The sequence below is a fragment of the Labrus mixtus genome, chromosome 6, assembly GCF_963584025.1.
Source record: "Labrus mixtus chromosome 6, fLabMix1.1, whole genome shotgun sequence".
NCBI lineage: Eukaryota > Metazoa > Chordata > Actinopteri > Labriformes > Labridae > Labrus > Labrus mixtus.
In genome coordinates, this window is record NC_083617.1 from 27,136,657 (window position 1) to 27,149,588 (window position 12,932).

The window sequence follows — 12,932 nt, forward strand, 5'->3', positions numbered from 1 at the left end:
GCAGAGAGCAGGGAAGAAACTGCACGTAGCAATCTTCACACAAGGGAATTCTCCGAAACCTGTTTCCACGCAAGTATGGCTCTCTACCTCTCTAAAGATTGAAAGGAAAAACTTAAAGAGAGCTCATGTAGTTCTGCCAAGTCAAATAAACACCATCAAACCCAGAATGCATTTTGTGCAACAAGCTGAGTTATGGTCATTGTTGTTGGAAAGTTTTAAAATCTGTAATCATCTCCAAATCTACAAAATGAGAGGAAAACACAAAAATTAAGTAATACAAGTTGAAAAAAAACCCCTAACCCTAACCCAAGTATCGAGATGTTGCATCATCATAAATGAAATAAATCACTTGTTAACCACCCCTCCACAATCAATGCCAAATGCTTGAATCAAACCAGTGAGGTCCGCAGGTCCAAGGTTGATGTGATAATAAACGTGTTGCACAGTCTGTCCTGACGCTCTGCAGGGACACACTGAGACGTGAGGATCACAGAGGTAGGTCTCTGTTTGAGCCTCTTATTACTCCACAGGTAGACACAATGTTTGTGATATCACAAAGGACTGATGAAGCAGAAGATTTTATGGGTGCAACACAAAACTGGGAAATGCAACATGCCTTTTATGTGTTGACTTTGTTTTAGAGATAGGACAGGGGATAGAGTCAGAAACCAGGGAGAGAGAGGGAGAGAGAAAGAGAGAGAGAGGGGAATGACATGTAGGAAAGGAGCCACAGGTTGGACTTGAACCTGGGCTACCCGCTCTCAGAAACTTAAGCCGCTGTACATGGGGGAGCGCGCACACTAACCGCTAGGCTCCTGTCTCTCAATACAATTCTTAATGACTTTCTTTAAAGGCATTTTTTTACTACCTGTTTGTAAATCTAATTGATTGCACACACTCCTCACACTGCTGTAACTGTTGTGTGTTGAATTTTGCTCTCTTATTATTTACTCATGTGTTTGATGAAAAAGGGTTCTTTAGCTATATTTAGCGTCTTTCCCAGCGAGCTACAGTAACATATTTGATATCAACAGATTCAGTGTAGTTCAATGTTGTCACATTAAAACTGAGTCCGCTACTTCTGCCCAAAAAACAACATTTTGAACGTCAGGTGAGACAAATTATAATGCAACCCTAACCCTAACCAGAGAAGAACTATTACAGCCTAATTTTAAAGTCATGCTGACAAGTGTGGCAGAATCTAATTCAGATGTATTGTTTGTTTACAGTTTATCATTAATGCCAGTAGAATTTTTAATTCAATAATCTTACCAATAAGATCACTTTAGACAATAAAAGCCTTTAGAACATTAACTATAGCAAGTTAATAAGTAAAATAATGCTGCTGGAAATGTTTCAAATGTCTGAAAGGTGCAAAATATTACAGTGATTATTTATCTTCCATTTTCAGGGTGTAAAACATGGCATAGTTGTTTAAAGTTTTTATTGGTCATTTGTGTGATGGAGGTGTTGTTGTAGAAATTTTCTGGGGTTAGTTTGGGTCATGGCAGGGGCCCTATGTGAGATCTTTTCATGGGGCCCGGAGTTCCTGGCGACGCCCCTGTCGGCAGGCAGGTAACCTCAAGGTGGTAATTCTGGTTTGACAAGCTTCAGTTTGGATGGAGAGGGGTAGTAATTTACTCCACACGTCTGCTGAGGCAGCATTAATAGGATACACTTAGGTCAATACCCTGGTTTTAAAAGTTAAATCATTTTACCAAGTGGTTTGTTGAATTCATTGTAGGTGTGTGTTTGTGTGAAGCGAAGCCCGGAACCTTTGATTCCGGCGTCTCTGAGTCTACACGGACTGTTTAGACGGGCACACGGGCAAACTGTCAAGGCTACTGCCGTGCCTCAGCCTCCTTCCCTGTCCAGTAAGGTCTCTTTTAACCTCACTTTAGTACATTTTTATATACAAAAAATGCTTATTTTCCGGTTTATTGTGATTCTGTGTGTGTGATATTTGAACAGCTCGTTTTCTGTGTTAGCAAACAACCACTTCCTGCTGTTAGCTAGCAGCTGGACTTAATAAATACTAATGTTAAAAACGAACAGATAATAATAATGATGAGGGATGCTCCAGACATGACTTATTCTGTGTGTCAATGTTTGATGTTCTCTTTTTGATGAGGAGATCACTGAGTGGTTAGCTGTGTTGATCCCATTATGTAAGCTTGTTTACCTGTCATAGCTGACATCAGACTACCTGCAGGTTTCTACCTTTACATGTGTCTGTCTGCACTGTAGCGTTTACTGAAGAAACAGGGACTTTGACCACTGAAGCTAGAGGAAGCTACATGCTAATGAGTACAGACACTGGACTAGTTGAATTCACCTCCTGTCCTGTACTGGACCCTTCTGTTTTTATTACTGACAAGAGGCACATGAGGACACACAGGGATCAGGCTAACCCAGCTTGACTAAGAGACTAATGTCTCATAATAAGAGAAGCCTCATCGTGTCTGTCCTTGTGCTTCACACTGAGTTTTTATATTGTAAAAGCTGTGTAACACCTCCAGGTAGTTAGTGATGGAAACAGTCGGTAACTGTGAGTTTCTGCGCTCCAGTCAGTCGTAGATCATTTCAGACCCCTGTGTTAAAGGTGTAAGCTTACTATCTGATAGAGATGTTTTATTACAGTTAATAATAATAATAATAATGATAATAATACATTTTATTTAAAGGCACCTTTCAAAACTCTCAAGGTCACCTTAAAAAGCAGAGATAAAAACAACAAAGTAACAACACATCGATAAAATGAACATTAAAAACACAAATGTACAGGATGTAAAGGAGTTATGAGACCGGATGGAGAATGATCAGACTGAATATGACAGTTTAAAAAGAAGTGTTTTGAGAAGTGATTTGAAAATGGAGACAGAGTCGATATTACAGATTTGTGGTAGGAGGGAGTTCCAGAGGTGGGGGACAGAGCGGCTGAAGGCCCTGGACCCCCATGGTGGACAGGCGGGCGGGTGGTGCAGTGAGATGTTATGTTGCAGAAAAGAGAGAACGGTCCACACACTGTTAAGCTCCCAATGAGCAACTTTATTCTAAGATCTTCCTCAGGCCAGCTGGGTTTTTTTTCCAGCTGCCATGCTGCCAATTTTCCTTCTCATAATCAGGATTTAATGTCATTTACATGTACGCACGTCACAACTTCATGACAGCAGTTTTATGATCAGTGTCTTGCTGTAGCACCCTTTGACATGTGTCTCATGATTAGTTGACAAATCATTTTATTCCCTGAACCACAGCAGCCAGCCCAATGATTTTCGATATTTCAAAGATGCACATCTTCATCTTTTGTGTCTTCTTGTGAGCTGAGTGGCATTAGATAATCTCAACAGTCGACAGCTTGTATCGCTAACTCAATTAGTGTTGATTCATTTACCTGTTTTGACAAAATGATCACCTGAAGAAGACCTCTGGTGAAAACAGTCTGATTAGATAAATAATTCTGCATTTAAAAGTTATTGCTAAACAGCAGCCCAGACCACAGCAGTGAAATACCTTTCACACAATATGTTCACACCTGAACTCCTAACTGTTTTAACACCACATGTAAGAAATCAGAAACCATCGAGTAGACTCAAATTAACCGAGTTTGTTGATAAGAGTAACATTTTGTAATGAATTCTTGTTTTCTGTCATTTAATACTTAACTGTGCTAAATTTAAGCTCAGACTGATTTATAACACGGGATAAGTTTTTGCATTGAAAGTTTAAGCATTGTAAAATTGAGAAATCTTTGAGTTTTTTATTAATGCTTAAAAACCAAGCATCATCATTGAAGTTACTGTGTCTGGATCTGTGAGATTGAAATTTGTTATTTTATGACGTTATGAGTTTTGGACTATATCGCAAATCTTTTCAAACTATGGTGCAAAAACTTGTCAATGAGCTAAACGTTGGTCCATTAGCTAAACTTTTTTCAGAGCACATGAATTATCCATTTCTGTCAGGACTTAAAGACAACTTCAGCCAAAATCTTAAAAAGTATCTGGAGAAAATTGCTTCCTTTGAATTGATAAAATAACTTTAGTTCCATTTTGTGCACTTACAAAAACATGTTTTTATTATGTAATGTTAGAAGGAGTTCCCTGAAAAGAGTTTCTCTTAAACGTATGGTTTCTGTCTGTTTTCTGCAGGCCTGCAGGATGGCCCAGGCAGACAGCAAGGTGCTGGTTCTGGGAGCTCTGGCTGGAGTGGCTGGTGTCAGTCTGGCTGTGGTGTGCTACCAGGGCTTTAGGTCAAAACGAAGAAGCTCCTGGCCAGGATTCTACCTCAGCAGCAAAAATGAACAAGGAACTGGCCTCATGGTGGTGGATGGTCCAGGTATGCCCAGGGGTCAGGTTGAGGTGCTGGAGCGCCTCGAGGCCCTGATCCAGTGTGTGTCCGAGCTGAAAGAGGAGATGAAGTCATTGAAGAACGCTCTGCCGACTCTGCCAGACCAAGTCAGGGAGGAGCTGAGGGGGCGAGATGAAAGGAGGCGAGCTAGCCCCCTTCAAAGGACCACGCCAACACGAAGGAAAAGGGCTGCGGCCACCGCGGCCAGAGCAGGGGGGCGGAGCTCAGAGGAGGCAGAGAGTGAGGGAGGGTAAGTACTATAAGAACCTGTGTGTGTGTGTGTGTGTGTGTGTGTGTGTGTGTGTGTGTGTGTGTGTGTGTGTGTGTGTGTGTGTGTGTGTGTGTGTGTGTGTGTGTGTGTGTGTGTGTGTGTGTGTGTGTGCGTGTATATGAAAGGCATTGTGAATGTCACCCGTTGCGTCAGAGCCAAAGCAGAAAAGCATTTAGACTTTTATCATCTACTTTTTTTGGAGCCACCATTGATTATAAGGATGTCATAGGGTGGGGCTTGGTTAGAAGTAGCATCATCTATGTCACTCCAGATGGGACCATTGTTCACTGAACGAGCATCATGCTGTATTAAAATGACATGAAATGAGTGATTAAGACGGGAAAATGTTTATTAAGAAATCATTTCCTAATGGACTGAAACACAGTCTGGCTCCTTTTCACAGCCTGTGTAAGTGCCCCCTGTTGGCCAATATAATGAGTGCTGGAAAGGCAGTTCCACATTTGCTTCACTGAAGCCAAGAGGCTCTCTGTATGCAGTCTATGGTCCATCCTTACTTAATAATAAACCAGAGTACATACAACTGGAATACAAAGGAGTGAAGTGAACTATACGGGACAATTAAGACGTTCTGTTCAGTGAGTGGCAAGTTAGAGTAACAGGTGATGAATTAAAGTGACTTGCTATGATTAATAGCAGCAAGTTATGTAAATGTGTATACGAATGACTTACAGTTTCATACTTATTAGGTATAATATAGCAAAAGGTGCATTTAAGAGGAAGTTAGATACAAGGAGATATGCAGCTCAGATCTGTGTTGTGCGTTGGTGGAATGAGGCGTTGGCTGAAAGAGCTGCCCGTCTGCTAGAGCTCGTCATGGAAACGACAGACAATTACCAGAAATATAGTCGTTAACAATCCTGAGTGAGCATTGAGGTCAGCCTTTGGAGGTCGGCTTGGGATAGAAAATATTTAGCATTTGTAATATTCCTCAATTGGGGGAAAATATGAATCTGAGTTATTTATATGTTAAAGCAAAGTTCAGAGTCAAGGATCACAGTAATGTCATGCAGAATGAGTGGACATGTTAAGATTATATCTCAGTCACAAATCAGGTGACCAAAAGAAAGTGCAGTTTAAAGCATAATATTGACATGGGAGGAAAAAAAAGTCACAATTGAATGGTGAATATTCAACATTAGATGTATTATTAAAAGTTATCTGAACTTTTTAAGTGTCTGTCTGACTCATCACACATTGATATACTTGCAGTGTGTGCTTTATTCCAGTGAATACAGCTTTTGCTGCTTGTGATAATGTAGAGCTGGTGTCATCAGTACATAGTTTGTCCAGCAGACTCCACTGTTTGCAACACTTTTAGCTGCTGCTCATGAGCTGACATGGATGCACGGCTGACAGAAGCTGTAAATCTCTGCCTCTGCTATGGAGCTGATCATGTTCATATTGATATTCAGAAGCGTTTCTAGTTCAGCCGCTGACTTTCACCAGGCTCATTTCATGATCTAAAAAAAAAAAATCCATCAGAAAAAAAAAGTATGATAGATTAGCTCCAACCTAACAGGTGGCAAAGTGTGAATGCCAGGTTAATTGCCACTTTATCATCTTATCTGCTGATCTTTATGTGGATCAAAAATTTTCGCGGCCCTCCCACTTCACCAGTTTGACTCGCTCGCTCCTTCTCTGCTAAATCGTACAGATGACAGTATGTACATTGGCCCAAGGCGCTGCACAGAACAGCAGACTAATCAAGCAGCACATGCCCAGTCATCCACCTCCAACCTCAGCCAAATGCCTTGAACATGTGCCAGCCCCAGATAACATAAACAACAGATGTGTGTCTTTTCAATAGACTATCATTCTGAATGTCTTCTCATGAAAACAAACATCAATCTTTAAATGATGATGATTAAGCTGAGGCTTTTCTCCAGCCAGACGGGCAAGTTGACTTTTTTGAGGAAATTAGTCGATGTGTTCTGAACGCGTCGTTTGGAAACCATTGGAAATGAGAAGTGGCAGAGATGGTGTCGTACATGCAGATCTTTGCATCTGGTCGTCACTGTAGAATTTAAACTGGCATGACCTGTGAACTATTCTGTAGGAAGTGAAGTTTGCAAAGTGCCAAGAAGTCAAGCCTCTGTCAAATCCTAACCACACACTTTAAGGTGTTTAGTTAGATCAGAGGTGTGCGGCTCCTCCCTGCTTCTGTTACTGTCCTCACAATGATTAATCAGCTGCCTCGGAGCCTTTTTTTTTTTTTTTTTACAACTACAACGACACAAAGTAGGCCAACTGAACATGCAGTGCACCCTGGGTAATAAATGTTAACTGTCTGTGCATCCTCTGCAATCACATTCCATGCAGAGGTTGGGTCTTGTTTTTTTCCCCTGTTGTTTATGTTTATACAACATCAGTTATATAACGTTTAACATCATTTACATAACTGCGATGTATTGGAGAGCATCAGAGCCGGGCAGAAGGAAATAAATCAGAGGAAGATTGTTTTGAATTTAAGTTGCATATGAGAGTTCAGTTGAAATGTTGAAACTGAGACTCAGAAAACAATCTCATTGATTTTCTTCCACCTGGCTGTTTTGATGCTTCATACTTTTTACTTGTTAAACTGGCGCTGTAATCCTGAAACATGTCTATATACAAGATTATTTTGCAGGACTTTTTACTGAGTGACATGTATTTGTACAATTTAGACATTGTCACCTCCTCTGCTCTCTGTCTCTTTTTTACGAGAGATAAACATTGATTTTCCTCTGAGGGTTATTTACAACTTTCTATTTGTCTTTGACAACAGTGCCACATATAGTTTAAATCAGTGGTTCTCAAACTATGGTACGCTGGCTCCCTGTGGTGGTACGTACAGAAATCTCCACAATATAAAAAAAAAAACCTGTTCCGCATAGAACAACATTTTTTATTTTTGTCATACTCTTATCTTATCTGTCTTGTATCTGTTGGGTTGTATTCATATCAAATGTGTTTTCCCCTCTAAATGAATCTAGTTTTTGCAACAAACAACTTTAATCTGCTCAATTTATGCTCGCACACAGACATCAACAACAGGAGTACGCCTCACGTTTTGAAAAGTTCCACTCGATATTCCGTTTTTATTTCAGTCCTGAAAAAACAGCAAGCAGCTGCAGGCCTACATTAAGAGATTCTGTTATTTATTGGAGTTCAGCACAATCAGCAGCAAGCAGCTGTACATAACGGAGCCAGGAGAAGCTTCACTTTTTGATGCATGTACGGACAGTCGTTCACCCCCCCCCCCCCCCCCCCCCCCCCCCCCCAATCTCTCTCTCTTGATCTGAAGCTGATGTGATTCTGCTCTATTTTGCTGTCTTAACACTAGGACCACCAACATTCTAGACCCCCCTCCAAGCGCCGCAGCCGTCATATGCAAATGAAATTGTTTGTGCTCAGAATAATAAGTTAAATACAACTTACTTTTATCTACAAACCAAATAGACTATCAGCATAAGGCAGGATTGGTAACCTTTTAAATGTCGCATAATTTCGTTAATTTACAATATCTGTCGGCTTTTTTAGAGCCCCGTTTTTTACTGCTGCTCCACGTCTCCCGTTTCTAAAACACATTGTACAATAATGAAACAGACATGACTTTTAGTCTATTATACTGTTGGATATATTAGACTTTGCATTTTAATAAAAACACTGCAAAAGAAGAGATAAACACCGATGCTCTTCCTCCTCTCTGCAACTGGGTTTGTTTCTCCGACATAGAGGAAATCATTGAACAACACACACACGCACGCCAAAAACAACAACAACAAAAACGCGGCTATCTATGGGCATGACAAACCATATAGCCTAGAAAAAGAACTGCAGAACTCCATAACAGATGCAGCGGCGAACAAACAAACAGATGAACAAATGAACGATCGGCACCTTGGACAGCGCCGCGGCACGTAATGCACAAACCTGCGGCAAAAGTGCTCAACCTTTACGGTGCACTCCCCACTCACAGGGTGCTTGCACCCCTTGCAGGAGACAATGGTCATGTTTTTCTTGCAGTGCGTGTTTGTCTGACACTGCCTCCTTCTCAGCTCTTGTGGATGCTGTGGCTCAGTGGGCACCGACGTCAGACTGGCCTTGACACGCAGGTGTTCCTCTCTCTGTTCCTTTGCCGGCTCAAGAATGAGCATGTATCTATCTGTCTATGGTCTCTATCTATCTGTCTGTATATCTATCTGTCGCTCTTTGTTAAATTCCTGTGCATATATATGAAGTCTATAAATAGAAACAATAACTAATAAAAATTAAAACGACGCGTGAAAACAATCCAGGAAAATGTATCATTTTCAACTGCTGTCAATATGAAGGCGGCGGCGGTTAGAGGTATAAATGCTCAGAAATCTTGTGTGTTTTATTTTAGTTACACATAGGCTTCAGAAAACATACAGGACACATATTTAAGAAAAGTCATTGTAGTTTTTATTTAAAAATAGTTATTTGTATTATAAAAACCCAAACCGTCCGGTTTGGCAGACGGTCTTGGCGGTTCTAGTGTTAACACTCCGCAGGAGTCGAGAGATTTTTTTTAAAAGGAAGTTTTTCTATGTTGAACGCAGAGACTTATAATACAGAGGCTGTGATTGCACAGAGCCTGCGGAGCGCGCGCCTGCACTCTCTCTCACGCGCTCTCTCTCACGCGCTCTCTCTCGCGCACGCAGCAATTTTATGAATAAATGAAAAATTAAATGAGAACAGGTCGGAAATATACTTGGGCCCAGGCACACAGTCTAAAAGCTTTGAGAACCACTGCTTTAAATCATAAACAAAAGTGATTTCAGCAGCAGCACCAGAGTCTGTCGCCTGTTGAGCAGCACCACCAGAAGTGTTTGAACAACCACCACTGCTCTCTCTCTCTCTCTCTCTCTCTCTCTCTCTCTCTCTCTCTCTCTCTCTCTCTCTCTCACTTGAGACTTGTGGCAACTTTGGGTTAAAATGAGGCTGATGACCTGCAGTTTTTATTTTAAGCTTTTGAAAAGAAATCTGAGAAGACATCGTTTGAAGACATGTGGTATCAAGAAGTATCAAAGTATTAAAAACTTTGACTACTTCAGTATTATTTACACAGAGCCCAAGAAGTTATTTCTATATAAAGCTGAACAATTTGAAAGCCTGCAGACATACATGCCCAGCATAAAGAGTGCAGAGATGTTTGAGATTGCTTTAGCCAGTATTGAGTTAAAGCACAATGGGATACAGTATTGAGCTTTCTTTAGGTACTGGAAGCAGGCATTCCTAGTTTGTTATTATCCATTGTAGGTAAAAAAAAATACAGTCATTGATAGTTTCCCCGCATGGAGGAGGAGACAAACGTATACATTGTCCAGATTCTAGTGAACATGGTCTGCTTCATGTGCTGCAGACCGTGCACGGTGGTGATGATGAACTTGGAGCGCACTCTGCTGGACAAACACCAGACTGTCACGACTATATGTTCCACTCAAGCATTGTTTTCTGTGATTTATGTTCTGCAAAACTGATCAATTATCAGTGCATATTCAAACATATACACCAACATATCTTGTTTGTTAGTTAGCAGATGAACCAGGCAGGCTCTATAACTCAGCCCTACGTGTTCACTTTGCCCCCTCGTTAACTTCAGTAGCAGATGGTAGTGTTGTACTGCCCTCTAGCAGGTACAGTTCACAGATTTTGAGTGGCAGTTGTCGGCCGCATCAAATGCTCTTAATTACAGCCCGGGTTATTATGCTTTAAAAGAAATCACATCACGCACACACCTCCCATAATTAGAGAGCCTTTCCTGCCGCTCTGTTATTTGTATGAGCAGAGGGTGTGGGGGTTAGTGGGAATAGTGCAGTGAAGAAACTTCAGCCCCTCAGGGAATGAGCTGTGTTCCCCCAGAGGAGCCGGTTACACCCCTAATCCTCACATCCATTTAAAGGGCTCTTCATGTCTGCTCGGCTGCCATGTGACTGTTCAGAGAACAACATCTTCACATATGATCCTCGCAAGAGACGCCATACTCAGGGTTGGGAAACAGTTGTTGCATGTTTGTTGAAATCTAAAGCCTTAAAATGCATTTAAGATTAACCAGATTAGTGCAGGTATTGCTTATCGTGGAATGGAAGTGTGCAGACATCCTAGTTCAGTGTTTTACTGACATATTTTGGGTTCCTGTAATAAGTTAGAGGAAGTACATCTTTAGGTTAACCGGAATCTGCGTTCAGCTTAAGTGGGGCACAGATTCCAACAGGGGCATCATCACGGTGCAAACAGGAAATGCCACACATCTCCCAGCAGACATTGCTGCAGAACCTAATAAAAGGAAATCATGAAGAATCAAAGACTCATATTTACATCCCTCTGCAGCTGACTGCTTTTGCAAGCTTAATGGTTTTTTAACATCCGAATCGTCTTTATTGCCAACTACATTTGACCTGGTGTTTTGGTGCAAAACAAATAGCTTAGAAATAGAGCAAATAGTAAACGGCTATAAAAACAGCAGTACTCCTGCTGACAGGGAACTTAAATAGAATAAGTTAAAAAAGCAATATGAAAATATACGTATAATTGAATATAAAGACAACAAAATGTAGAGAAGGTGCAATGGAGGATCTGTACAGTTGTGCAGGTATGTTTATGATTAAAGGCACACTCGCACTAGGAAATTCCTACTGTGCCCAAGCACGTATGACCCCCAAAGTCCAGTTTGTTTGACTGAGTGCTCAAGCCCAGTACACTTCTTTGGCCCTGGCACGGTTGGAGGTGTGCTTTGGCACGGTACGATTGCTCATGCACGAGCACAAGCACGGGTACGCAACATGAATATGACGTTTAGCCTTCAATTCGACCGTTCCTTTCAACAATCACTTTTCACAAGAGCAGAAAAGGATTCACGTTGGTCCGATGCAGAGGTCGAGTGTTTACTCGAAATTTGGACAGACGCGAATATTCAGAGTCAGCTGGATCAACAAAAGAAATTGGAGGTCTTCAGGGAAAATCCGAGACTGTCCAGTATTACGAAGTGATGACGATATATGAGGTAACTGTGCTCATGTCCGGTTTGGCCTGGTCCAGAGTGAGTGCAGGCCAGTGGGGGACTTGGGAGGGGGGAAAATCTGGCCTATAGGCATGGTGCAGGGCAACTGGGTTTAGAGTGAGTGCGCCCTAAATTACAGTATAAATTTCCACAGTGTGCAGCGTAAGCAGAAAATACTCAAGTCAACTCAAGTTTTATCGTTCAGTGGTTGCAGTTAAATATTTAATGATATAAAAAAATCTCATCCTTATAAATCACTTCTCCGTGTCCTCTATGTTGGCAGATACTCCAAGTGTGACCAGTGTTGGCACCGTGTTTTATTAATTCTGCAGAAATGTTTGCAGGTAACACAGTTATTGTGACATTGTGGAAAGCACAGTGAACTCTTAGACCCAGCCACTAGAAGGTTGTAAGTTCTAGCAGTTTATTTCTCTCGCTCGTCATGTGTCACAGCGGCTTCCTCAGAGCTACCTCTGTGCAGGTAAGGAGACCCATCAATCACCCTGTCTGTGTGCCAAGCTGTCAGAGGCCTGATTTCAAAGTGTCTTGTAGGAACTTGTAATTCCTTGAACAGTTCCCGTTGAGCTTATTCACATCACGTCGCTGTAGCTCAAGGACATTACCACTTCTTTTTTTCCCATTCCAAAAAAATGGCATTTATGATATTGGATAGTTGTTGATTTAAGCAGATTTAAGCAGGAGTTTTGTTTAGTGGCGGGCATGTCTGATCAACACACAGAAATGTTTAGAAAGGAGAAAAGGGAGCTCATTGTCTGTGTAGCGATTAAAAGCTTTAGTATAACTTCCATGTGACGTCATGGGATGTGTTGCTCCGCAGGCAGCTGTCCATAACCGAGACATTCACATCTATATCCTCACATTCAATGAAAAACAAACAAACACGATTAGTGAATGGCGAACAGTGTAGACAGTATTCATAGGAGCAGACATGACCTGATGTCTGATGTGTCCCCAGTCACACTGTGAAGTTTACTTCTGACCACCCACACCGGCTCTTCTATGTTCCAACAACGTCAGATAAAGGACATGCGGATTGTTATTGTGGATAGTTTTATGGATCATCTCCTGTTTATAGCGCTGTCAAACGACTGTTTTAAACGCCATTTATCACCTGTCAGTAGTTACTTACAAATAATTTGCAGGGGAGGGGAGTCAATGCCTTTGCTAGAGAGACATGATAATAGATCAGGGACAGAGAGAGCGGGGAACAACAACAAAGGAGCCACAGGTCGGATTCAAACCCGGGCCGTCTGCTCCATGGACCAG

General features: G+C 41.5%; 1 protein-coding gene across 4 annotated transcripts in view; it reads left to right on the plus strand.

Moving 5' to 3' along the window:
* The first annotated feature begins 405 nt into the window (after positions 1-405).
* Positions 406-12,932, plus strand: part of LOC132975889 (regulator of microtubule dynamics protein 2) — a 39,053-nt gene continuing 26,526 nt past the window's right edge. Inside the window, exons 1-3 of one of the 4 annotated variants that reach the window (XM_061040746.1) lie at positions 428-495; positions 1,745-1,879; positions 4,152-4,600. In XM_061040746.1, the coding sequence (XP_060896729.1) occupies positions 4,161-4,600 (440 nt within the window). In that variant the 5' untranslated portion in view covers positions 428-495; positions 1,745-1,879; positions 4,152-4,160. Of the gene's footprint in view, positions 496-1,711; positions 1,880-4,151; positions 4,601-12,932 lie in introns of those variants that run through there. The other 3 variants (XM_061040742.1, XM_061040747.1, XM_061040745.1) reach the window with 3 other exon arrangements.